At 39.9% G+C, this 27,650-nt stretch overlaps 2 protein-coding genes across 4 annotated transcripts in view; one reads left to right on the top strand and one right to left on the bottom strand.

Annotated features, from left to right (window-relative positions):
* Positions 1 to 27,650, top strand: part of LOC140459676 (gamma-glutamyl hydrolase-like) — a 52,939-nt gene that overhangs the window by 17,541 nt on the left and 7,748 nt on the right. The window contains exons 2-8 of one of the 3 annotated variants that reach the window (XM_072554030.1): positions 2,676 to 2,795; positions 19,087 to 19,201; positions 20,198 to 20,248; positions 21,407 to 21,491; positions 25,640 to 25,778; positions 26,715 to 26,821; positions 27,019 to 27,112. In XM_072554030.1, the coding sequence (XP_072410131.1) occupies positions 2,705 to 2,795; positions 19,087 to 19,201; positions 20,198 to 20,248; positions 21,407 to 21,491; positions 25,640 to 25,778; positions 26,715 to 26,821; positions 27,019 to 27,112 (682 nt within the window). In that variant the 5' untranslated portion in view covers positions 2,676 to 2,704. Of the gene's footprint in view, positions 1 to 2,675; positions 2,796 to 13,711; positions 13,822 to 14,265; positions 15,113 to 19,086; positions 19,202 to 20,197; positions 20,249 to 21,406; positions 21,492 to 25,639; positions 25,779 to 26,714; positions 26,822 to 27,018; positions 27,113 to 27,650 lie in introns of those variants that run through there. The other 2 variants (XM_072554029.1, XM_072554028.1) reach the window with 2 other exon arrangements.
* Positions 340 to 13,546, bottom strand: LOC140459675 (inositol 1,4,5-trisphosphate receptor-interacting protein-like). Its single transcript, XM_072554027.1, has 2 exons — positions 13,396 to 13,546; positions 340 to 5,392 (listed from the first exon to the last, which is right to left on the bottom strand). Exon 2 carries the CDS (start codon positions 5,389 to 5,391, stop codon positions 3,775 to 3,777), a length of 1,617 nt encoding a protein of 538 aa, XP_072410128.1. The 5' UTR covers position 5,392; positions 13,396 to 13,546; the 3' UTR covers positions 340 to 3,774.

The following is a 27,650-nucleotide window of genomic DNA, read 5'->3' on the forward strand; positions in this document are numbered from 1 at the left end:
TAGTTAGATTCTTTTTGAGAGAGATGGGCATTGCTTGGCCTTCAAGTGGCAGGACTGTGACTTGCCGCTTGTCTTGCTCTTGCTGCATTGGATCATGGACTGTTTCAGTATGAGTGTTCTGGCATATGGTGCTAAAAGTTAGACAACCGTCAATGGAAAATCCCTACATCGCATGTTACGATCGAAGGAAAGTCCGTGATGAGGCAACTGAAGATGATTGGAACAAAGACAACGCTGATGAATTAGTTATTATGCTGCAGTGATAGTGAAGATCTGCATGGGGAGGTGGGGGAGGGTATCTGTCTGTTTCGCGATCAGTCAATAAACACTAGCAATCTGTCTGGTCTTAAAGACTTCACAGTTTATTACTCCCAGCCGGGCACAGATCATCACAGATCACATACTTCCATGTTTCTCAGAGGAACTGCGTACATGGCTTAAAACAAAGACATTTTGATACTTTTCTTGGAGAGGTATAAGCCATAATTACCAATTAATTAACAAAATGGTTTTATTGACAGCAACTCAACCCAATGATATTTCTGGGGACCAACTTTGTTTTCCAAAACTTTAAGCCATTCTTATCTCATGAACCGAGTTTTTGCACCTGCGCTTGAAGATCAGTTAGGAGGGCCAGTAGTGTCTTAACTAGACTAGTTCTTGACATGCTGTAAAGGAAGCATTGTCTGCTATTCTTTGTTGAGACAGACTGTGTGGTCAAGTCAATTATGCAGCTATAGCAGTGTTAAAAGCCATTTTATGCAGCTTTAAGCAGAATTGTCAATTTGTAGCCGAGAAGCCATTTTATGTTTTTACATTAAGAAGCCATTTTATTTACAGCTAAATTAGTAAGAATATGTATTAAGTGGTTGTCTTTGACAACAACTAGTTAACTCAGCCTGCATTCAGGTTTTAAATTCTCACTCATGTCCCTACCTCTGAGCCAAAAGGCCCAGGTTCAAGCTATCTGCTCCAGATGTGTTTCAGAACATGGCTGAACAAGGTCATGTAAAATACCTACCCTGAGGAATTCCTGAAGCAGTGTCTTGTAGCCGCAAGACATGGATTCCTCCTCATGCTCAACCTCCAGCATGGCAGACTTCAAACAAACATGATCATCTTCCTTTATGTCAGCTTTGACTCAAGTTAAGTTGGATACCGAACAATTCACAATTGCTTTTTCGATGCAGATGTCTCACTTTATGGTCAAAATGTCTAACTGCTGCTTTGAAACTCTGCCTAAGTCCATTCAATTAATTTGAATTTACTTCCAATTTAACTGCAGTGCAGAATCCACTACTGTTTTGCCTTTTGTGCCCTCCATTCTTGCTCTGCCACTTTATTCCAATAGGGATACTGTTCCATTACAATCAAAATTTTTGTCCTTTTTAAACCACACATTTGATATGATCATTAAGTATTGCAAATCATAACTAGCACTCAGGCCATTTCTAACCCATCTCCCAAACATTTGAATGTCATCTGAATAAGTGGACAATCATTTGGGGTCCTTAACTAGAGGAGAGTACAATTACCACATTCAAAACAAGTTTGGACACATATGTGAATAGCCAAGATTTAAACATAATAAAAACCGAACCAAGTGCAGATGCTGGTAATCAGACACAAAAGCAGAAATTGCTGGGAAAGCTCAGCAGGTCTTTCAGGATCGATGGAGAGAAATCAGACTTAACATTTTGGGTTCACATAGGGATGAAGGCCAAACACAGACAAGTGGAACTATTTCAGTTTAGGAAATCTGGTCCACATAGACAAGTTAAACCAACGAGTCTGTTTCTCTGCCGAATGACTCTGACTCTATAATCATCTATGTGAACACAATGTACTAAAACTCAGATATACATGTTATGCTGTCAGTAGTACATGGTGAAGTTACTTTCTTCTATTTTTAGACGTGTCATGAGTGTTTTTTTTTCGAAAAGTACAACTCTCACAAGTCAATGACCAAAGAAGAATTAGGTCTGCAGGTGAAGTTTGGGGTATATATCCTATTATGCTAACTTTCGCAGGGATATATTTGAATAAATAGTTTTCTCTGCTCAAACCTGTCTAACGTTCTCAATTATTCAGTATCAAATACAATCAAATGTATTGATTACATATGTCAACCACACCTGCAATGAGTAACAATGACTATTATTTCAAAAACTTCAGGTTAATTGCTTCAATCCTCTGGCGATAAACTGCATTATATTGTGGGAACTGATGCATTCCCGAATTCCATCATGAATTATGAACTCTGTTCGAAGATATAACAGGTTTATTTGTTTTAAAATATAGTGTATAGTAGACGAGAAAGCACCCTATTATACATGTAGGCTGGAACACTGCATTTTAATAAATGACCATGAATAAATGTCCAAAGCCTGTCATACAAAAGATCACAGAGTAGAAAAGAGAATCTAAGATGTTGATTAATTTATTAATGTTTAAACATTGCTAGATTGTAAAAGGAATAGCAAGGTTTGTAAAAATCCACAATGTTTCAAGTTTTTCAAAGATTATGGTGAGTTTTCATTTAAATGCATTGAGGAAACATGTTTTAGTTACAAGAGCAAATTCAGGAGCATAGCGAGGGAACTATCAAGATGGCAAAAGGCTGGAGGTGACAGGAATCAATAGTCATAATTACAACTCTTTCATATTTCTTCCAGGAATTGGAGGTTCAGCAGAGCTTGCTCAAATGTGCAGTAATGTTCACCTGCTAGATGGACTTGAGGTGTCAGTTAAAGAGAGTCCACTACCATTTCTTCAAATAAGAAGTTGCACTGCAGGTATGAGTTCTCAACACATCACCATGCCACAAGGGACACATTCATTGAACTCTCATGTTTTAAAGAATGATTAAGTAATAGTTGAAAAGATCATTTTTAATTCCTTGTAACACCCTTGCACAAACAGCACTTTTGCTTAGAAATGCACCATTATCCTCACACCTGAAAAAAACAGGGTGAACAAGTATGGAAAACCAATGAGAAAAAACAAGCTGTTAAGCTCTGCTCTTATCAAGAACAGTAAGACTTGGCTATTGGGAATATATATCTTTAAGGTTTCATGAGGTGTGTGATAAGAGCCCAGCACCAAATGAAAGACTTGATTAATGAGACTAATGTGAGGATTGTACAACACATACATGATAAATCCTTAATCACTGCATTTGTATTTCAACATGGTCACTGAGCAAGTATGGATGGCTAATGTTGCTCAGTAATGACTTGAGGTCAGTTGTTGGTTTGGTTTAAATTTTGGACATATCCTCTCCCCTCACCACTGACAGAATACACCGTCCTCACTCCATTTACCCAGTTCCAAATCCTTTTGCAATGACTGGACTGCCCACTGCCTACTCATCCCATTCACAATGACACTGTCAGTTAAGTTGTCCACTATCACAATGTGAACAGAAAGGAGAAATCATACGCAGATATCTGAAAAATTGTGGAAATCCAGCGTGTACAGCTACTTGCAACATATTTACAATTTCAAGATGTCCACCTACACATTCCGAATGCATGATCAGGATAGGAAGTCCAAGTGGAGAGTTGAAGTATCTGCCAGCAAAAAACAACCATTTTGACCTGGGGAGAACACTTAATGATAAAATGGCATTAGAAATTTGTCCATGTATTAAAAAAGAGAAATGAGTGCCATGTAAATAACATCTATTAGAATGGACTCTGAGTGGAAATGTAAATATTACATATCTGTTAAATAATTCTGCTCCCAACCTAGGAGCAAAGGCTCTGTTTTCAGTCAGCTGACTGTATTATCTTTAATGCATTCCATCATTAATGGACCCATGTCCCTTAATATTTTCTGATATTCCATTAATGCTTGACCGTAAGTGTCACGCTCTGTTACAAAGGACCGGAAGAGGTTTATAGGCTCTGCATACAGAAGCATTTCTGGAATTCCCATTTGTTTAGGAAATGTTTGATTTCCAATCATAAATCGAGAGAGCCGTTTCTCATCCAAGCATTTTCCAAGATACTTCAAAATGTCTCTGAGCCGATATTCCAGGTGACACTCATGCCAGTTTGAATATGGCTGACTTAACAACAGATGCATAAGGACAGTCTTAAAAAAGTAGGACCCAAGAATGTTTCGCTGATCTGGAGAGCTGCGCAGCTTTTCAGTTAGAAAGATCAATATTTGAAGGCACTTGAGGTGACAACTGTTTTTGGGAACGCTTTTTGCCATGATTTTCAGAAACCTGTACTCGCAGACAGCACAGGATATGTGCCAGTAGGTAGTGGATGGCACTGTATTCTTGGTGTAATCAGGAAAGCTCGATACGAGATAGACATCTGAATCCTTCAGCCTCACAGCAGGGAAGGCTTTAATGTAGATGTTTCGTCCCGACTGATACTGGACTTTTAAACCACAGCAACCAGTAATATTGTGGAAGGAAAGATCAAAATCATACTTATGACAAACATTGTTCCAGGATTTTGCTAGTGCAACCCTGAACCATTTTAGTACTTTCTTGTAGTCCAAATACCACTCGGAACACACGATAGAAGCCAGGCAATTTGCACGAACATCAGCTTCAAACCTTTTACTGTGAATAAGACAAAGAACATCACCTTCAAGTTCAGTACTCTTACACAGGCAGCCCAAGTCAGCGCTGCCAGGTGTTACCATAACAATCCGGCCATAACTTTGCTTATCAGGTGGGAGGTCACAGCAACAGATCTCTGGTTTAAAGCAATATCCATCCTGAAGAAAGATTGGAACCAAAATATCATACACAGAGGGTGTCTTGCAGCCCCATTTCTCAAACTGACTACCAATGCCAACACAATCTTCAAGGATCAGCTCAGAATCCCATTGGCAAATATTCCTGCAGGCTTCCAACAGGTTGTCGACAAAGCTCTCCACAAATTCACACGTCTGCATTGGCTCTTGGCTCACGTTCTGAATACATACATTGTAAAACTGGTCCAGAACACATTTGTCAGGAATATTCAAAATGTTGCTGTATATTCTTTGAGGAAATTCATTTTCCTTCTCTCCTTCCTCCTCCTCTTCACTGTTGTAGTCCTGTGGTGTATGTGGCCACGTGTCCTGTCTCCACAGTTCCAAGAACAGAATTGTGACCATCAAGAGAATATTCCAGGTGTTCCAATCGATCTGTGTTGAGTTTTCTGCTTTTACGAGTGTACTGACCTTCATTTCCTGTTCAGGATCATTCTTCTCATCCACTTCTTTCTGGAGCCGCTCCATTTCCAGCTTATACTTGCTCTCCTGCTCCTTTATCCTTGACTGAACCTCTTCATTCTCAACTTCATCACTCAGGAGGCGGGGGTGGTACAAACTTCCCGTGATCACCAGGAGGCACACACTGAAAAGCCCGAGTAGTGCTGGCATCCTACAAACAATAAGCAGAGAGAAGATTTTCAGAGGATATGTATAGCACGAACTAGATTTGTACATCTATAAGACGCTGAGGCCCCATTGAGAGATCTTGTCAGTAATACAAATAATTCCTCCTCTTCACTATTTTATGATATGCAGCAGCTTCCTTTCCTATCCTATAACTGCCTGAAGCAATTAATAAATGCGGTGTACCGATGGTGTCATTTTAAGAGCTTGCACCAAACGTTGAAAGACTCATCCACCAATGTTGTCAGCACATAGCCATCCATTAAAAATTAACTGCTTGAAAGCCACAGATGGCCCATGCAAATTTTTGATATGGAGTGGAGTGACAAAGGTAGGAAAATTGGGCATAAAAGGCTGGGAATGTAAAAATATGCAACACCCAGTGTGAAAATGTACAAGTCCATTTGCATATTTCAGCATATCTGAATTAATCTGGAGCAATGTGACTTCAGGTTTGGTATATGTTGTGAGTCTGAGTAACTTTTGTTCTGGATTGCTGGTTTTTAATTGAATACTGGGGACTCTAACAATTTGACATCAGGCAATGGAACCTACATGCCTCACTCCATCCAAGCTTTTTTTTTCACCCTCTGATCTATATGTCCTCGTTTACTATGATCTACCTGAACTGTTTGTAAAGAAAGCTTTTTACGGTACTTAGGTCCATGTAACAATACATCAAATCAAATGGAAGTGCAGGGCATTCATGTTGTAAAGTTTTGCCAAGATAAGTAGTTGCCATGAGAAAATGGCAAGCTTTGATGCAAACAGCTGGGATAGGAATTAAGCATTTTGATGGTTTGGAGCTCCACAATTGTGAATTTTGGGGAAGGGACAAGATGGGCTAGAATTGGTATGTGAACGTTGATTTGCAAACCAGGATTATGTAGCTTGGAGAAAACAAGTCAAGGACAGGATATCTAGGAACAAGACAGCAAAGGGGAGAGACCTGACAATGGAAACATGAATAAAATAGACAATAAATGTTGTACTGAAGATCAAGGAAGCAGGAGGCAGAACTCGACAAGAAGCATCACCAGTCAGGTAGCAGGTATATGAACAGTGGTCTGTCCAGTGTGCCCCAAATAACAGCAATGCACTCCCTCTCCAATAAAAGCCATAGAAATCATCAGAAAAAGTTATAATGGGGAAAATCTGAAATTCCTCCAATCCTCTGTTTTGACCCCTCCATCACTAAGTTATCACAACAAATCTAGGAGACCATTCTACTCTAATATTGCAGTGACTTCCTATGAGATAAAAATTGTCCCAGCTGGAAAAATTCAACAATCCCAGAAAGAGTTATAGAGTCATATTGCATGGAAACAGATCTTGCAATTCAACCAATCCATGACAACCATAATCCCATACTTGGCAAAAGTGAGGACTGCAGATAGAGATTAGAGTCAAGAGGGTCGTGCTCGAAAAGCACAGCAGGTCAGGCAGCATCCGAGGAGCAGGAAAATTGACAATTTGGGCAAAAGCCCTTCATCTGGAAGGGCTCTTGCCCAAATTGTTAATTTTCCTGCTTCTCGGATGTTGCCTGAGCTGCCATGCTTTTCCAGCACCATAATCCCAAACTAAATTATTCCCACCTGTCTGCTCCTGGCCCGTACCTTTGCTATTATTATCCTTATCCAAATGTCTTTTAAACATTGCACATTTACCCACATCCCAACCATCTTCTAAGTTTAAATTGCCCCTCATTTCTTCTTTAAATCTTTCTCCTCTCATCTTTAAAATTTGCCCCCTAACTTGAAGTCCCCCATTCTAGAGAAAAGGCAACTACTATTAATCCTGTCTGTACCCCTCATAATTTTATTAACTTCTGCAAGGTCACTTCTCAAACTCCTACACTCCCGTGAAAAATGTCCAACCAGCCCAAGTCTTTCTTAATAACTTAAACCTTCCTTACCTGGCAATATCCTGGGAAATCTTTTCTGAACTCTCTCTGGCTTAATAACATCCTTCTGAGTCTGGGTGACCAGAACTGGACAAAGTACTCACAAAAAGGCCTGACCAATGTCCTGTATAACCTCAACATGACATGGGGAAAAAGAAACTACCTCAACACCCATCATAGTTCTGTCTTTTTGTAATTTAACATTTTAACGACAGTAATGTATTTATTTGAAACAAAATGATTGGACAAGCACAACATGTTCTCATCAAATCTTAGAAATCTTAGTAAATTCAGCATCTATTGCAGAGAATTTTGGAAGGGAGCACGAATGAAGTGATAGATACAATTTTAATGGGGATGCACGAACACTGAGATCTGAGGATATCCACAGATAAATCTCAAGATGACAACAAAATTTCACCAAGCTGATATAAAAGCATGTGCGATCTGGTACTATTCACGGATGAATCAAACACAAAAGAAAGAAATTATGAAATTTCATAAGGTTCAGTACGGCCCAATCTGCAGTATCATGCTCAGTCTGAGCATCAAACTTTAGGAAAGACGTCAAGGGCCTAAGAGGGTACAGAAGAGACATAAGAACAGAGTGTTAGAATCCTCACTGATTTTTTGTTATTTTCAGTTTTGGTTTGGAGCTGTGAACTGAGAGGTGAAGATATCCTTTGGACTGTGAGAAGCCAAAAACAAAAGAACAAAACAAACAAGCTATTGTTTCTATCTAAGGCCAGGCCTGAAAGTTAATTGCAGGGTGGTTCTTCATAAAAAGTATTCTGCAGATTCTTCACAACACCAGGGACAGACAACTAGATAGCAAATGTTTGGCCATTAATAAGGTCATTACCTGGAAATTAGTGCTACCAAGTGTGCAAAGGAACATGATGGTAACAGAAGTAAGAGCAATAGTTTGAACCGACTTTTGTGTGAAGTTTGGCTCTTGATGTTACAGGATAAAAATGTAAAAACTCCCTACCTAACTTCCCCTTATCAGCTGTTGCACAATCAGAACAGAAACTGACTTCCTCAGAGTGAACTCAAAAGGTTACCCTGATCGACATCACCTTAAAACCAATCAAGAAACAATCACATGTGCCTTAACAACAACGCGTTGTGAAAACCAGTGACGTAATTTGACCAGTCTTTTTGTTATCAGTTATTTATTCCTTAATTATATTTGATTCATCTGTTTTTTGTGTGAGGCTGAAAGCAAAGATTTTTGGATTTAAATCAGATAATAATTAAATTATTTTGTTGTTTAATTTTGTTCTGCTAAAGTATGAGTAATAAATACTTAAGCCTTTTGTTTACCCTACAAACCTGATGTCTATAATTATTCAGAATCTCAGATTGGTTATTCAAAAGCAATAAATGTTGATTGAAACCTTTGGGGTCAATTTTGAGGGTCTTTGAAAGTTTTAAGTTTACTGTGTTGTGAATATAGAGATAGGAAGGCTGATTTGATTTGGCTGTCTGTCTCCATGTTGTAACAGCAGTATCAGGGATGGGGGATTTCAGTTATGTGGACAGATGAGAGAAGCTGAAATTGATCTCCTTGGGGCAGAAAGGTGAAGAGGTGATTTCTTTTGGGTTTCAAAATTGATCATTTTGCAAGTAAATAACCATTTTAAATGGTAAAAAGATCAGGAACCAGGATACACTGATATAAAGTGACGGGCAAAAATAAATCCAAGGTCACGTGATAAAACTTTTTCTTTGACACAGATACTGTACTTGGATTGCACTGCCTGCACAGATGATAAGAGCAGAGTCATGAGCAACATTGAAAGGTGAGAAAAATTTGGAATGGCAAAAATATAGATGACACACAAACAACAAAAAAAAGGAATTAAAAGCAATCTGCAGATGCTGGAAATCTAAAATGTTGGACACACTCAGAAGGTCTGGCAAAATCTGTGGAGAGAGAAACAGTTAACATTTCAGGACTGATAGGAGTCTTTTTCAGGACAAGCAGTTCTACTGAGTTTTTCCAAGAGAGGGAAATGAATTGGATAGCACTCTCTCTGTCCTCCATCTGTGTTGTCTCATAGTGAAATGACCAATAAAAATATATCCCAGCACTCTCAATATTCTTGCCTTAGTTTTAACTTCAGTGTTGTGTGCCAAAGAACAGCCAGATCTTTCTCTGTTACCACCAGTTTCATTACTTTCCTCTGAAGATCAAATGACAGTACAGGATTTACCTAATCAATATTCATAGCCTTGCCAAGCTGAGCATCATTTGCAAATGTCACTCGCTCAAAATCCAGCATTTATTGTTTTGCCTTAAGTAGCCTTTGCTCTTCCAATAACTTTACCAAATTTAAATATCTACCCATCACATACATCTAGCTCATTAAAAATAGTGAACAACAACAGTGTCAAGGCAATCCTGCACCTCAGTACAAGACAGTGAATTCCAAGCAAATTCACTCAATCTAGTGCAAAAGACTGGTATGAATACCAAAGACTTTTACCTTGTAAAAATGCTCTTTTTCAGCCAAAAGATTTTTAGAAACTTCCACAGAAACCATCTATTAGCTTGGTGACTTGTCAAAGTACAAAATCACATTTATAAAATGGAACTGTTTATTTTTGAAGCTAAATTGGCAATCCCTCATATTCCCTCTGTCCAATGGTCATATTTTGATTGTTTCCAGCATCCTTCCTGACACAAAACAAGTTAGCCAATAGCTGCAACCACCTTCTTTTACAATCTTGAGACTACATTTACCTCCTTACAGTTGACCAACAAATTATGAAAGAATCAGGAAAAGGACTTGCATAAAACTTGTCTTAGCTTCCCAAAAACCTTTGAGTGGAAAATGTTCAATTCGGATCCTGTTTATTCAAGGTTGCTAATTCCATTTAAAACAATATGTTCATCATGAACTGAAACAGAAATTACTGGAGAAACTCAGCAAGTTTGGCAGTATTTGTGGAGGGAAGCAGTTTTAACAGAGTCCAGTGGCCCATCTTCAAAACTGGACTCAAATAATTAACTTTGCTTTCTCTCCAGAGATATTGTCAGACCTGCTGAGTTTCTCGAGAAACTTCTCATTTTTTTCAGAACTCCAGCGTCCAGAGTTCTTCTTTTGTTCTGATGTTTATCTCTAGTTTCTTGGTACTAGAGAAATTTAGCATTGCTGGAGAAAGACGTCAAAATTTATTATCCCACATTCATTAGGATAATTTATGAGAAATATAACATAAAAAGGAAAATGTCGTTTATACTGTATGAAAGGGAGTTCTGATTGATTGGTAGATGCATTACAATGGAGAATGCACAAGTTTGTGATGATGAAGATTAACATCGAAGCTTAGTTTACATTTGAAACCAGTCAGGTTGATTCTGATTGATCAAGGCATTATCCTGAAAAATGAACGAGGGAATGTTCATCATCTATTTTGTTCAGTTGAAATAGACACAGTGTGTGTCCATGTTCCTTCTGTTGCCTGGAACAGGACCCTGTGTATTACGGCATGGACACTCCAGTGCAGCCAAGCATCATATACTGCTACAAGTTTGAGTTGCATGTGAAATTCATTTCACACTTCAGGTATCCCCCACTTTGAGAGTTCACTTTATGCCACTTCACTTTTACAAAATACCTACCTTTGTACCTGTTTTTGCTCAGCAAAAGAAATCCAATGAGGATTTTTACTTTAATGAATAAAGGTGAATTTTTTTCCCATATAAAAAAATTAATGCTTCTTCACTTTACGCCATTTCAGCTTAGGACAGATTTCTAAGGAAAGCTCTACTTTATGATCTTCAGGAATATATATAAAAAAACACAAAAATATATAACAACCAACAGAAATGGTGTTCACCACTACCAATGCTGCTTTCAAATGAAAAAGACATTCTATTTTTCAAAGAAATGCTAAGTTTTAGGTGAATGTCAGTACCAGTCAAGAAGCAATGTTTGGATTCCCTAGTGCAGATGGTCATTGGCTGGCTCCAGAGTGGTGCAAATGTTACTTGTCATATGTCAACCCAAGTCTGGATATTGTCCAGGTCTTGATGTCCTTGGATATGCTTCAGTATCTAAGGAGCTACAAATGAAGCTCAACTTTGTGCAATCATCAGCGAACATCCCAACTTCTGACTTGATGACTGCCTGAAGATCATTGATGAAGCAGCTGAAGATGGACATTACCCTGCAGAGATGTCCTGGAGCTGAGATGACTGACCTGCACCTACCACAACCGTCTTGCTTTGTGCGAGGCATGACCAGAAGCAGGAACGAGTGTCCTCCCAGATTCCTATTGACTCTAATGCCATACAGTCGAACGTCAACTTGATGTCACTGTTGCCTCATGTCTGGAATTCAGCTCTTTGGTCCAGATTTTAATCAAGGCTGTAACAAGGTCAGGAATTGAGTGGTCCTTGCAGAACCCAAACTGAGAATCAGTGAGCCAGTTATTACAAAGCAGGTGCTGCTTGATATTGCTATTGACGCTCCCTTCTATCACTTCACTATCAATCTAACATAGGCTGGCAGGGCAGTTTATATTTGGCTTGTATATATACAGGACATACCTAGATAATTTTCCACATCCCCAGGTTGATGCCATCTCATGAATTAGCTGGGCTCAGGATGTGGCAAGTTCTGAATCACAAGTACAATTATTGACAGGGCCTATGGCCTTTGCAGTATCCCATACCTTCAGCCATTTCTTCATGTGACATGGAGTGAATTGAATTGGCTTAAAATTGGTTACTGTGATGCTGGGGACCTCCACCTGGGGCCAAGATAGGTCATCCATTTGGTACATCTAGAAGATGATCACTGCAAATGTCTCAACATAATCTTTTGCACTTGTGCTGGGGTCTTCTCCGTCCCTCCTCCTCCTCCTCTCCCTCCCCCGCCCACCAATTTTGCACATTATGTTCCAGTTAGTTGATTTACATCTCCCAGTTTTGCACATCATGTTCCAGTTAGTTGACTTCCAGCTCCAACAAGAGAAATTGCCTTTGGACATTGAATGGCAACACAATTAGCTGAATCCCAACTCTGAACATCTCGGGGCTTTGGAGTACAAGATTTGGAATCATTTAATAGTCAAGAAAATATACTGTTCAACAATTCAGTTAAGATGTCAGCTTTGTATTTCTAAAATGGATGGACATTGATGAAAAAATAAATTTCAAAAAAAGTTGAAGTAAAAGCCAAAATGAGGGACACATTTTCAGTTTGTCTTCCAAAAAGTCCAAAATTTACCAAACATTTTGCAACACGAGGAGCAAACAGCTGAAAAGTTGGTGGGAAATAAACTCGTGCAGAGACTAATGATTGGAATGGAAACGTCTGCAAGCATCATCCGCAACTTTTTCTAAACCTTGCTCAGATTCTCAACCAGAAGCACATAGCATATTCGTGAAATTCCTGATCACACGATCGCTCCAACATGATTTTAGCCACAGGCTGCAATCTAAAAACAAGACGTACAATCGTGATAGGACTGCACGTACATCCCAAATACATGAATTGAAATGTATTATTTAAGCTAACTATTAAGTTAGCTTAAAAGAAAAATATAATGAAATTACAGTCATACTGTTTTGCTTCTAACCAGTTTAGCAAAACACAAAGATGAAAAAAAAAATGTTGTGCAAATGAGCATTGAGATTCTATGCGCAAAACAGAAAATAGTCTGTGGATTAGAATTGGATCTGGATTCGATCTGGATTCGCAATGTGGCGAATGGACGTTAATGAAATACACAATGAAAACTGCTGTTTATCTCCAGATCCGAGAATTCGAAACGTGGAAAAGTGGTGAAGAGTGAACCCGGATTTAAACTGGGCGTGAAAGAGATGAAGCCCCCAAACCAAATTCCATTGGCTGTGGGCCAGGTAGCACATAATAGTTGCTCAAAGGTCCGTGTGTCTGGAATGTGAGAACAGGATGGTTCAGAGGAAAATGAAAGTAGGACAAACTTTCAGGCTGACTGCAAGCAGAAGCGGCGCTACTTTGGAACTAAATGTTTGCAATTTGGTCGGATGCAATTGCTGTTGAACCTGAGGAAGCCGCAGTTGCGTTGGAAGCCAGGCCAGCCCTTACCTGGTCACTTGTGGCCCCCGAGCCTGCTTCACATGGCGCTGGGGCCTCGCTGCACGGGCGGCGCTGCTTAGTTTAGGCTGCCATGTCTAGGAAGCGCCTCCTCTGCCTGTCCTCATAACGCTGAGGCGGGACAATACCTGCCCCTGTGACGCCACTAGCCTAGCCGGCCAGCTTGCTCCCCAGACAAGCTCAGGGATCATCGGTTTAACCTGTCCCCTGCAAGCAGCAATACGGCCTGCAAGGCAGGGTGACCGGCCACTCACTTCCCTTATTCGCATGAGTCGCCTCCTGCAGAATGTGAGACACTTCCGGGTTTCAAAGTCAGCAAGATCACCATGGTTCAGACTGTGCTGGGACAGCTCCTGTTCGCTTGCTGCGTTTTGCCCGGACTGCACTCATTCGACCGAAACCAGAGACCCATTATCGGTGAGTCTTGATTATCCAGGCGACATTCAGCTGACAGCTTCCCTCTTCAGATTTTTAGTATTTCTTGTTAAATTCCTCTTTCTCACATCTTCTCCCTTCTTGTTGAGAACTATTTTCGTTTGCTCCTGATAGGACCAGTATTTTTGGTTTGTGCTAGTTTTCTCTCTCCGAGACAGCCGGAACATCCTCTTTGTGCATGGATTGTTTTATTTGACTTGTGAGCGTCACCAAGACGGTTCTCGCTTTGTGTCCCGTCGCTGAAGAGGAAGTACGACTGAAAAACGCTAATGGTCCGCTTAAACTGAGTTTGCAAGATCAGAAATGATTGCTCAATGATCAGCACCACCATTTCCTCAGAAACTGATGTAGTCCACACCCAAACTCTTCAAAACGTGGACTACATTCGGGCTTTGGCTGAAACATTTGTGACACATAAATGCCAGGAAATGACCATCTCCAACAAGAGACTTGTCATTGCTCCTTGACATTCAATGGCATTACCTCACTTTTGCTAAGATGGCGGTGGACTCAGGTTTGTGAGCAAGGAGTCTGTCTGTTTTTGTTTTTGTTTTTCTTTTTTGGTTTCTTTTTTCTTTTTTCTCTTGTTGCTTACCTCTTGTTGAAGAGTCTGTTTGCAGCAACGGCATCGGTGTCAGTGAGTGAGCCCATTGTGGACTTGTGGTGGCGTTGGCGTTTGGGTTCCTGGTGGCTTCTGAATCGATGAGGCAGTCCTAGCACCGGTATGGCTGCTGCAGCGGAGGCAGGTTTGGGTTCCCGGTAGCATCTGCATCCTCTGCAGCTTCATGGAGGCGAGCTTGGACCCAGTACGAGACTCAGTGGCATCTGCATTGGTACGGTCCAGCAAAGAATCATCGTGGCGCAGAAGAGTGGAGACTTTGGTTCCAGCAATGGTGCAGCGCAGGAAACTTGTGCCTGGCTACCAGGCCTATGGTCCATGGCAGAGCACTTAAGAAGGATTCTGAAGTTGAGCACATTTTCTTCATTTTTCTGCCTTTACTTTTGATGTTTTGGTTTACTTTTCTGTGATTAATTATAGTATCACAGAGTGATGACACCATACAACACTTTTCATTGTGTTTTGTAACAAAATAAACATGACAATAAATCAAATCAAATATTAATATCAAGAAGTTGAATTGAACTAGCATAAAAATTGTTGAGTGTATGGTGCTGGAAAAGCACAGCAAGTCAGTCAGCATCCGAGGAGCAGGAGAGTTGACATTTTGGGCAAAATCCCTTCATCAGGAATGGCTGCAAGAGAAGGTCAGAGGTAAGGAGTCCTATGCACACTGTAAGCCAGGACTGTGATGGAAGATGCCCCACTAGCCTCTATGAATGCAGCCCCAAAAAACACTGAAGAAGCTTGACACTGTCCAGGACAAAGCAACCCAGTTGACTGGCACCACATTCACAAACATCATCTTGCTCCACCACCTACACATGGTAAAGTATAGGTAAAGGAATGAAGTTGTTGTAAGCTTTTTAAAAAGTATTAATTGAGTTGGTTGACAGGAAGCATTTTACAAATGTTATGGCTGGAGTCATGTTTTTCTTGGTTTATTTTGTGTTGATGAGCATTAATGGAACCATCAACTGAATAGAGAGATTCAGAAAGGTGTGGAGGAAATGGATTTATGAGTGCAAATACTTGACAATTTCATGGAGGAGCCACTTTTAAGGACTTGCACATCTGCACACTGAAGATGGTTTTCCACTCTTGAAAATCTTACCATTTCTTTGCCATTCCCTTCATTCAAAAACATTTTGCTCACAATTCTTAACACAAAACTGAATATACCACCAAACTGCACATCATACTCTCTTTTCTATAGCCTCCTCAAGCACTGTGTGCCATTTTGGTCAAGTGATATACTTGGACTGGATGTAATTCATTGAAGGTTCACTCAGTTTCTTGGTTGGGGGGAACAGACAGAGGGCTTGGCAATGTTTATGACTAAGTAGCTGCTTTCGCAGTACAGAGCATGGTGAGATAGAGCTGGCAGGAGAATGAAGTTTAGACAGAAGGTCAGCAGTGTTTGCACTGAATAGTGGAGTGGGCATGAGGGACTCTCAAGTCTTCTGCTCTTTCTTCTATTGTGTTCTCTGAATAAACATTTCTGCACTGTGAGGAATTTATTTTATCTGATATTTTTGGGTCAGATTCTGCCTCCAGAACTGCAATGAGAAACTTACAGATGAAGGTGAGGGGAGAAAGTTTGAAGAGAAAATGATAAATATTTTGCATCAGTATTTACTGTGGAAAAGGATATGGAAGATATAGACTGTAAGGAAATAGATGGTGACATGTTGCAAAATGTCCAGATTACAGAGGAGGAAGTGCTGGATGTCTTGAAAAGGGTAAAGGTGAATAAACCCCTGATCAGGTGTACCCGAGAACTCTGTGGGAAGCCAGAGAAGTGATTGCTGGGCCTCTTGCTGAGATATTTGCATCATCGTTAGTCACAGGTGAGGTGCTGGAAGACTGGAGGTTGGCAAACATGGTGCCACTGTTTAAGAAGGGTGGTAAAGACAAGCCAGGGAACTATAGACCGGTGAGTCTGACCTCGGTGGTGGTCAAGTTGTTGGAGGGAATCCTGAGGGACAGGATGTACATGTATTGAAAAGGCAAGGACTGATTAGGGACAGTCAATATGGCTTAGTGCGTGGTAAATCATGTCTCACGAATTTGAGTTTTTTGAAGAAGTAACAAAGAGGATTGACAAGGGCAGTGCAGTAGATGTGATTTATATGGACTTCTGTTAGGCGTTTGACAAGGTTCCCCATAGGAGACTGATTAGCAAGTTAGATCTCATGGAATACAGGGAGAACTAGCCATTTGGATACAGAACTGGCTCAAAAGTGGTGGTGAAGGGTTGTTTTTCAGACTGGAGGCCTGTGACCAGTGGAGTGCCACAAGGATCGGTGCTGGCCCTCTACTTTTTGTCATTTACATAAATGATTTGGATGCGAGCACAAGAGTTTCAGTTGGTTAGTTTGTAGATGACACCAAAATTGGAGGTGTACTGGACAGCAAAGAGGGTTACCTCAAATTACTACAGCATCTGGACCAGATGGGCCAATGGGCTGAGAAGTGGCAGATGGAGTTTAATTCAGATAAATGCAAGGTGCTGCATTTTGGGAAAGCAAATCTCAGCAGGAGATTTAATGGTAATGGTAAGGACCTTAATGGTAAGTCCTAGGGAGTGTTACTGAACAAAGAGACCTTGGAGTGCAGGTTCATAGCTCCTTGAAAGTGGAGTCGCAGGTAGATAGGATAGTAAAGAAGACGTTTGGTATGCTTTCCTTTATTGGTCAGAGTATTGAGTACTGGAGTTGGGAGGTCATGTTCTGGCTGTATAGGATATTGGTTAGGCCACTGTTGGAATATTGTGTGCAATTCTGGTCTCCTTCCTATCAGAAAGATGTTGTGAAACTTGAAAGGGTTCAGAAAAGATTTACAAGGATGTTGCCACAGTTGGAGGATTTGAGCTATAGGGAGAGGCTGAACAGGCTGGGGCTGTTTTCCCTGGAGTGTCAGAGGCTGAGGGGTGACCTTGTAGAGGTTTACAAAATTTTGAGGGGCATGGATAGGATAAATAGGCAAAGTCTTTTCCCTGGGGTTGGGGAGTCCAGAACTAGAGGTCATAGGTTTAGGGTGAGAGGGGAAAGATATAAAAGAAACCGAAGGGGCAACTTTTTCACGCAGAGGGTGGTACGTGTATGGAATAAGCAGCCAGAGGAAGTGGTGGAGGCTGGTACAATTGCAACATTTAAGAGCCATTTGGATGGGTATATGAAGAGGAAGGGTTTGGAGGGATATGCAGGTGGCTCTTGATTGGGTTGGGATATCTGGTCGGTATGGATGGGTTGGACCGAAGGGTTTGTTTCCATGCTGTACATCTCTGTGACTCTGACTCTAATAACTCTGTAATTCAGTGCACAACATAAGGCCATAAGACCATGTGAGATGTTGTGTTTTGAGCTATTGTGTTATACAGTGTCTTTCCTGACTAACTCAACAGCTTGCTATATTCATTAATATCAGGTTCCTGTTCATTCATTCATAACCCTTTATTAACCCTTGAGTATAACATGGTTTCATTAATTCATTCAGAAAATAACAGTTCTGTGATACATTTTACTATGCAAATTTAAAACAACCCTTTGTAATCAAAGCAACCGTTTCAAACCCTTACTCATTTTTCACCCCTTTATCAGTCCTTGCTACAAGCAGTGTTTACCTCTGAATAAGGGTAGCATACAGAACAATACTATCCCCATCAAGTCTCCACAAAACATTATAATATTAATCAGTCCTAACCAACCATCTCCTGAACGTGAAAAGATTACCCAATTACAGTTATCTCCCGCTTTTTGAAAGTTCACTTTACTTCACTTCGTTTTTACGAAAGACCTAATTAGTACCTGTTTTCACTAACCGAAAGAAATCTGAAGAGGATTTTCACTTTTAGAAAGAAAGGAGAATTTTTTCCCATGTGAATAAACGCTTCTTCGCTTTATGTCATTTCAGCTTACAAAAGGTTTCATAGAAATGCTTTACTTTCAGATCGCGGGGGATAGTTGTACGAAGTACCTGTGAAATACCTTCAAGAAACTAACTGACCAAATCAGTGCTTCCATGAAATTGCATGAATGAATGAATGAATGAAAGTCACACTGGTAAATAATAAGCAAAGCTCACAACCCAGCTGCAGAAATCAGTTTAATATCCTTTATTTCTTTATTAGGTACAGGAACAATTTCTACTTTAACCTTATAGGCCTAGTGCTTTTACTAACATTTACTAACTTAAAAGACAAAAGAACTGACACCTCTTGGTTGTGCATGCAAATAAAAGACACTCTTAATCCCATCTGAAGTAACAGCCAGCACTTCGCACATGTTTTAACCCATCCCCTGTCTCCCAGGGCATAAGCCTGTGAAACCTTGGCAAACAGTAGATAAAAAAAATGTAACACCAGAGTATTGGAATTTTAATACATGTAGGAACTGTGTGCAAAGGGACTTTTATCAGAAGTGTATTTTGGAATTCTATTGTCACTTCAAGCTTGTGCTGTGATTGCTGAATAAAAGAGGCTATTTTTGCCACTCACCGGTCGTTATTTGAACAAAATCTCACACCTAAAGACATAGGAGCAGAAATTAGGCCACTCAGCCGATCGTGTCTGCTCCACCATTCAAACATGTGTCTTGCTTAAGTTTGATCTTAGCTGTGTCCCACAGGCATATTGGTCCAGGAAACATTTGATCCAAATCTTCTTCCATATGGGAAATATTACATTGCTGCACCCTATGTGAAATATCTGGAGTCTGCTGGCTGCAGAGTGGTACCAGTCAGGTAAAATTCATACTCTTTCATAACTCTAATGGTGGTAGCACTGTCTGAACAGGATAGAATTGAATGCACCGTAGCCCAGTGACTTAACGTTGCTCCAACTTACTGCAGAGCACCTTAGATTCCTTGGAGATACCATGTTCATTTTGATATTTAAAATGTGTATGTTGTGGAACTGAGGTTTATATATTATATGTTTTATGTATATATGTCTGTTCTCAGACTGACCAACAATAAGGGTACACCATTTCCTTAAACTCATAAAGGAGAAATTAGACAGCATTCTTTACATTACAACAGTGACTCCACTTAAATATATGTTTCATTAGTTATGAAACATTTTAAAAGCCTGTAAATTTTCAAAGTGCCATTTATTACCATGCTTTCTAGAAAGCCATTCCATAGACTGAAGGCTGCCTAACACTTCCCATTCACAGGATATGGGCATTGCTGACAAAGCCAGCCTTTATTGCCCATTCCAGCTTGTCTTCAAAAAGCATTTGAAATCTACCTTCTTGAGTATAACTGAGTGAACTACTAGGCTGTTTCAGAGAGCAGTGAACGGTCAACCACATTGTTGCATGTCATGTTGACCAGACTGCATAAAAACAGCAAAATTCCTTCCCGAAAGGACCTAAGTAGATTTTTAAGACAATCATATTGCTTCATGTCCATTATTGCTGATCCTGATTCTAGATTAATTGAGATTCAAGTCTCCTCTTGCATGCTGGGATATGAACTCGTCTCTGGCTCATTTGTCCAGACCTCTCGTCCAGTACTTAGCTCATACGCAGTACCATATGTTCTCAAGAGCTCATGCTTTCAGAAAAGGGAGAAAGCAAAACGTTTTATTTAAGCAATAAGTAAAGATTTAGCAGATGTTTAGTTTCGCAAGTCTGGGACACAGTCGTCAAATTGACGAAGATGTGAGGTAAGTGCTTCAGTGCCAGCTTTAAAATATTCAAACTGAAATGTGATTTTTTTATTGGTTGAATACAGGCTGAATCTGACAAATGACGAATATGAAAAGATTTTTTCTTCAATAAATGGGTAAGTAAGTAACAATTTGAACTGGTTACCAAGTGTTGAGGCTGAGAGACACTGGCTGCTAGATTTAGTTGAGGACACAGCCTACCATTGTATTAGTTAGTTACTACAGAACCTAAATCACCATCAAAGAAGCTCCCAGGCTTTCATTTTTCTGTAAATTAGTCTGTCATTAACAGCTTCTACAATGTTTTGGTTCAAAAGCTTGCAACTGCATTGTAATCCATTACAAATCTGAGCCGTTTTCTGTGTTCTTTCCTCCTTTTGAACAGATACTCATCAGCATAGTAAAATCTTTGAATTTATAGAGCAGAAATTCTGTGCTGTTAGAGTGCTTCATATAGCATCTGTGCCCAAGGATAGCAAAAGTAATATATCCTCAGAGATACTTGACTGGTAGTCACTGTCAAGCCTTACACCCACATACATATGCAACACAGAACGAGCTGATCCAACAAGTGTTCGTGTTTCTCCTGCATCCAAGTCTCCTATTTCATTTCCCTAACTTGAGCTGTTCAATGTATCTTTCTTTTCTTTCCTGACTCAGCTCGTTTCTTTTGGTAACTGTCTAAGATTGGAACCTGAACTACTATCTGTGCAAGTCCACATTTGAACCATTCACTGAGTGGAGACAGTTCTCCATTTTTCCCTATTAGATTTATTGGTAGCTATCTTTCTTTATCAGCATTTGTGGCTTTAAACTATGGATTCTTCGATTGTGGGATTAATATTGAATGGGATACCTGAAGACACAGGTTCTGCTTTAAAATAATGGCATGGAGTCTTTTATACCGATTTGAGTTAAGGCCTAGAACCTCAGTTTCATATTTCATCTATTGACTATTTTCTCAGCATTGCAGTTTGGACTGTTTGACCAGAATATGTGTTCAAGTGTCTCGTGAAGTAGGCTTTAAAACTACAGGCTTCTGACTCCAAACATGAGAGTTATGCCTAATAATCATGGCAGACATTCAAATTAATATTTCTGAGAATATCTCAATTTAATTTTATAAATCTTGTTCGTTTGAAGAGTAAAAACATCCATCCTTGAATACACGCATAGAATTGTACCACATAAGGGATGGGGTATGAAAATTGTTGAGGAGCTTTGGAAAAGGAAATGAACATTGTATCATCCATTTCCCCTTTGGCTTCTCCCAGCATCCTCTTTCCTGGTGGATCATCTGATGTGAAGACATCTGCCTTTGCCAAAGCTGCAAAAACATTTTACAACCTCGCATTAAAGGTAGGTCTGAACAACATATCCTTGTACTGAATTAAAGCCTTCACCAAATTAAGGGGGATTTGTCCACTGCTCCAACATTCGGCGGCATGGTGGCACAGTGGTTAGCACTGCTGCCTATCAGCGCCAGAGACCTGGGTTCAATTCCCGCCTCAGGCGACTGACTGTGTGGAGTTTGCACATTCTCCCCGTGTCTGCGTGGGTTTCCTCCGGGTGCTCCGGTTTCTTCCCACAGTCCAAAGATGTGCAGGTCAGGTGAATTGGCCATGCTAAATTGCCCGTAGTGTTAGGTAAGGGGTAGATGTAGGGGTATGGGTGGGTTGCGCTTCGGCGGGGCGGTGTGGACTTGTTGGGCCGAAGGGCCTGTTTCCACACTGTAAGTAATCTAATCTAATCTAATCTAATTTCCACATTGTGAATTATTATATGCTTCACTCTGCTTTCCCCAAGCTCTTAGACTGCTGACTATGTCTGTCATCCTTGTCACGGGGATTGATTTGGTTTGGTGTGGCAAAGTGCAGTAAGTTGCTTCCTTTTAATCTGGTCATGATTGCTAGAGGATTGGAGGGGTTTAATTTGCTGTCCTGAGAACAACTTATCAGTTGTCTTTAACATCTGAAAAAAAATCAAAAATATTATATAAAGGCATTATAATACAATGTCCAAAGCAAGGAACGAGGCATAGAGTACAGAGAAGGTACCAACAATGTAGATAAAATTGGGTAGAGATTCTGGTAAGGGAGTATGAACAGCTGGGAGCTAAATTGAAAAGCAGAACCAAAAAGGTAGTAATCTCTGGATTACTACCTGACCCATGAGCTAATTGACGCAGGGTCAATAAGATAAAACATGTAAATGCGTGGCTCAAAGATTGGTGTGGGAGAAATGGGTTTGAATTCATGCGACACTGGCAGCAGTACTGGGCAGAAGGGATCAATTGCAATGGGACAATCTTCACCTGAATCCTGGTGACACCAGAGTCCTAGCAATTTACATAATTAAAGTTGAAGACAGTTACAGGGGGAATTAGAAAACCAAACTTAAAGGACGAGGTAAGAGTGCAGGTTAGTGCTGTGGTGGATGGTTACCAGACAGTAAAGAGAAGGGCGAAAACAGGTGAATATCTTTGTGCACCAAAGAATTATTAAAAAGTTGGGAAATTTAACAGTGGAATAAATTTAAAAGCTTCGCTTTTTCAAAGCATGAAGCATTCGAAACAATATTCATGAGTTCATAGCACAAATAGAAACAAAAGGGTAAGTTTTGATAGCGATAACTGAAACGTGATTACAAGGAGACTCGGTCTGAGAATTGAATGTCCAGGGGTAATCAGCATTTTGCAAAGATAGACAGAAAAGCAAAGGAGCTAGTGTGGGCTTGCTGGTGAAGGAAGGGATCAGGGCTGTAATAAGAAATAACATACTTAGAAATCAGTCTGAATAGAAATAAGACATAGCAAAGGGAAGAAGTACTTGGTCGGAGTAGGTCCCCAAATAGTTGTTCTGCAGTGGAACACTGTATAAACCAGGAAAGTTATGGCAATAATCATGGATGATTTTAACATGCACACAGATTGGAAGAATCAAATCTGCAAGTGTAGCCTGGAAGCAGAGTTCATTGAATGTATTCGAGATTGTTTCTTGGAGCAGTATGTTGTGGAACCAACCAGAGAGCAGGCTACTCTGGTTTTGGTTTTGTGTGATAAGGAGAGATTAATTTATGGCATCACAGTTAAGGATCTTCTCTGGTGTAGTGACCATAATATAATAGAATTCAAAATTCAGCTTGGGGGTGAGAAAATGGAGTCCCACAGATTTGGCCTGAGTAGATTTGGCAGGTAAGACAGTGGATGAGCAGTGGCAGACGTTTAAGGAGCTACTCAATTCCTCGTAACTGAAATATATCCCAGTGAGAAAGATGGTAAGGGGTGTAAAAACATCCATGGCTCAGCAAGGAAGTCAAGGACAACATTAGAGTCCAAAACTAAGATTGACCAGATTGCAAAGGCTCGTGGCAGGCTCGAAGATTGGGAAGCTTTCAAACATAAACAAAGGGATACTAAAAACAAGAGCCAAAATAAATTCTGAAAGAAAACTAGTACAAAATGTCAAAAAGGACAGCAAATTCTTCTATAGTTATTTAAAAGGAAAGAGAGTTGCTAATATCAAGGTTGGTCTCTTGGAAGATGAAACCGGAGAGTTAATAGTGTGGAACACTGAGGTGGCAGAGATGCTGAATCAATACTTTGCCTCAGTTTTCACGGTGTAGGACAATAGTACCATTCACGTTGGATCAGGCAAGTCAGAGGCAATCGATAAGGTAGAATTTAGAACAATCAACTGTGATAGCAAAAAGGTAATAAGCAAACTATTAGGATTGAAGATAGACAAGTCCCCTGGGCCTGATGGCCTACATGCTCGAGTATTAGAGGAAGTGACAATGGAGTTAGTAGATCCATTTGTTACAGTATTCTAAAATTCCCTGGACACAGGAAAGAGTCCAGTGGTTAGAAAAACAGCAATATTCAAAAAGGGAAGAAGGCAAAATGTGGGAAATTACAGACCAGTTAGTTTAACATCTGTTGTTGGGAAAATGTTAGAATAATCTATCATGGAAGCAATATCAGGACATTTGGAAAGTCAAATGCAATCCATCAGAGTCAGCATAGTTTCACGAAGGGCATATCATGCTTGACTAATTTATGAGAAGATAGAGAATCGGGATGAGTAGTTTTTTTTCTGGATGGCAAAATGTAACTAATGGGGTGCCACAGGGTTCAGTCCTTGGACCCCAGCTATTTACAAGCTGCATTAACAACTTCAATACAGGGATGAAGACTCGATAGCCAAATTTGCGGACAACGCAAAATAGGTGGGACAGTAAATTGCAAAAAGGAAATAAGAACCTTACAAATGGATACATAGATAGGTTAGGAGAGTGGGCCAAAATATGGCAGATGGAGTTTAACGTGGATAAGTGTGAGATGATGTATTTGGGTCAAAAAAATGGGAATGCAACCTATTATTTTAATGGAGAGAGACTTCGAGTGCTGTGATACAGAGGGATCTAGGTGTACTCACTCATCAGTCACACAAAACTAGCATGCAGGTACAGAAGTTAATAAAGCAAATGGAATGTTGGCTTTTATAGCTAAGGGAATAGAATATAAAGGTAGGGAAGTATTATTGCAACTATACAAGGTATGGTGAGACTGGACCTGGAGTATTGTGCATACTCTTGGTCCCCTTATCTAAGCAAAGATGTAGCATTGGAGGCAGTTGAGAGGAGGTTCACTAGATTGATCCCAGAGGTGAGGAGTTTGTCGTATGAAGAGATATTGAACAATTTGGCTCTGTGGAATTTAGAAGAATAAGGGGAGATGAAATTGAGGCATTCACGATGATATAAAGAGTGCATAAAATAGATGTGAAGCAGATGGTTCCTCTTGTGGGGCATTCCACGATGAGATAAAGCGGTCGCTAATTTAAAACTGAGTTGAGGAGAAACTACTTCTCTCAGAAGGTTGTGAATCTGTGGAATTCATTACCTCAAAGTGTGGTGAATGCTGAGACAATAAGTAGCTTTAAGGAGGAGTTAGACAGATTTACAATTGGTAATGGGTTGAAGGGTTATCGAGAGAAGGCAGGAAAATGAGTGTGAGGAACATATCAGCTATGAATGAATGGAGGAACAAATTCAATGGGCCGGATGGCCTAATTCTGCTCCAATATCTTATGAACTCAGAGAAGTTTAATTCAGAGCTTGGGGCCGAGGCATCTGATGGTGTAGCCACGACCGTTGGAGCAATTAAAATTGCAATGCCCAGGAGGTCAGAGTTAGAGAAGTGCAGATACCTTGCAGAGTTAAATTGTTGGAGGAGATTGAAGAGAGGGAAGAGTGAGGCATGGAGTGGTTTGAAACTATGAATGAGAGTTTTAAAATGACTTTCCTCAACTGGGATCCAATGTAAGTAAGTGATCACAGAGATGATAGATGATTGGAATTTGTTGCATTAGAACTGGTGCAACAGAATTTCATATGAACTTTAGTTGTTGTTGGGTTGATTATGAGAGGCCATTTAGCGGTCTGTGAATATTCAAACTGTGGCATGGATGGAACTGTTTAATGCTGTTTCTATGTTATTACTCCAGGCATTTGATGCTGGTGATTATTTTCCAATATGGGGAACCTGCCTTGGAATGCAGTTGCTGACTGTGCTTACTGCTGGGAAGAACTTACTAATAAATACTGACACAGAAAACATTGCTCTCCCACTTAACCTGACTCATGGTAGGAGAACTTTGTGATACAGTATTGTAACTTGGGGATTACAATGTAAAGAGGATTTTCCAGTCATGTTTTGCAATACAGGCTTAAATAGGTTTTCACAAGATGTACAATACGGTACATCAGAATTGAGTTTCTTAGGTATTAGTTGAATAGTTGGAGTGCATCTGTATCAGCTTCGAACATTTGGTAAGATGCTCACTGTAAGTTAGATGATTACACTTCCTGAATCAGTTCATGATTTGAATGATCTTGCCGACTAGTGTGAGCAGTGGAGAGGAATTGGGGGTGCTGTCTTTCAGATGACATGTTAACACACTATTCAAAGAAGAACAATACTCCCTCTTTAACTTGCATATCCAAAGATGTGAACTCATACTTTTCTGATGGCTATTTGTGGGTTTGGCTGATGGAGGCATTTAGTGACAGAACAACAGTCAGTATGTTTTGAAAATAATTCTCTGGGAGATGTCCTTTGAGATAGAGATATGCAGTAAAATATTGCACAAAAAAAGCCTTATCATTAAGATTGAGTTAAACAGAGGGAGTGAAATGTTAGTTAACTGAGTTAGGAATGTGAATGGAGATTCACATGCAAAGGAGATTCAAGGTCTTGGGTCTGCATGGATGATGATGATGGAGGATAGATCAGAATTGTTCCTGCTGCTCACTTGAAGAGGATGAATGAATGGGAACCTTTCCACAGACAACAAATGGCTGAGTTGAGCAGATTTATTCCTTTTGGACATGTGTTCAAAGGAATGTTGGATCAGGAGTATCGAATGAAACAGTTAAAATGTGGGCCTATTTTTCAATTCACATTGTAATCGTGCAAATTTTTCTCTTGAATCAAAACTTGCTCTCACCAGAGATGGATTTCTGATTTGAATTTCACCAAACATTTAACTGTGTTTTTCTCTACCTCCACCTCCCTCCCAGCTGCAGAATCAAGTAAAATGTTTCAGAAATTTCCTCCAGACGTGTTTGGGGCTTTATCCCATGAAGCACTGACTGGGAACTTCCATCATTTTTCTCTTTCTGTGAAGGTAATATTTGAAAAGAGGATGCAATCACGTGAGTGTGTCACTAATTCTATGGAATACCATAAATTGTTCCATTTGTGTAGTTATGGATAATAATCATCATTCAACCCACTTCACTTGATTCATCCATGAAGACCCGAAACTTTGTTCTACTGGGGCGGTTTATCATTTGCACTGATTTGATTGCTCTGTTTTGGCAGGATTTTCTACAAAATGAAGAACTAAGGAAATTCTATTCAATTCTGTCCACTAATTATGACAGAAAGGGTGTACAGTTTGTGTCGACTATGGAGGGTAGGTTGAACAGTGCTACTGCTATTATATAATGAACATAACTGGCAGGGGCATTCATGACAAAGTGTACTACTTCTCTTCTTTCGACCTCTGTTTCTAGCTGAATAGACCATCATCCAAACATGGTATCCATAAGGACACTGTTCAGATCATTGTGGCGATCATGTTTTCTCGCCATTACTCTGTGTAAATATCAAGCTCATTCTGCAATCATGTTTTGGTTCTTCGAGTTTGACATAGTTCTCATCACTTCATTTAATCACACTTTTCAAATTCATTTTGCATGTTCTTTGCAAAGATAAGTAAGATAAAAGCATCCAAGATATTGTTTCTTTTATACCAAGTTTCTTTCAGTTTTAGAAACATTATTGTCCTCTGCTTCTGTGGAACACTTATGACTTGTTTTGTGTTGTTTGTTTAAAACTTTTGTTACTTTACTGATTGACTTCATTGTTTGGCGTCAGAGGTAACATCAGGTTTCAAATTTTACATTCTTGTTCCCAGTAATCAAGAACTAAGATACTTTTTCTGCATTAGT

Source organism: Chiloscyllium punctatum, chromosome 35, assembly GCF_047496795.1.
Source record: "Chiloscyllium punctatum isolate Juve2018m chromosome 35, sChiPun1.3, whole genome shotgun sequence".
Taxonomy (NCBI): Eukaryota; Metazoa; Chordata; class Chondrichthyes; order Orectolobiformes; family Hemiscylliidae; genus Chiloscyllium; species Chiloscyllium punctatum.

Bases quoted from the DNA above. Each gene is read 5' to 3' on its own strand.
- LOC140459675 (XM_072554027.1), bottom strand. From the start codon at position 5,391: ATGCCAGCACTACTCGGGCTTTTCAGTGTGTGCCTCCTGGTGATCACG.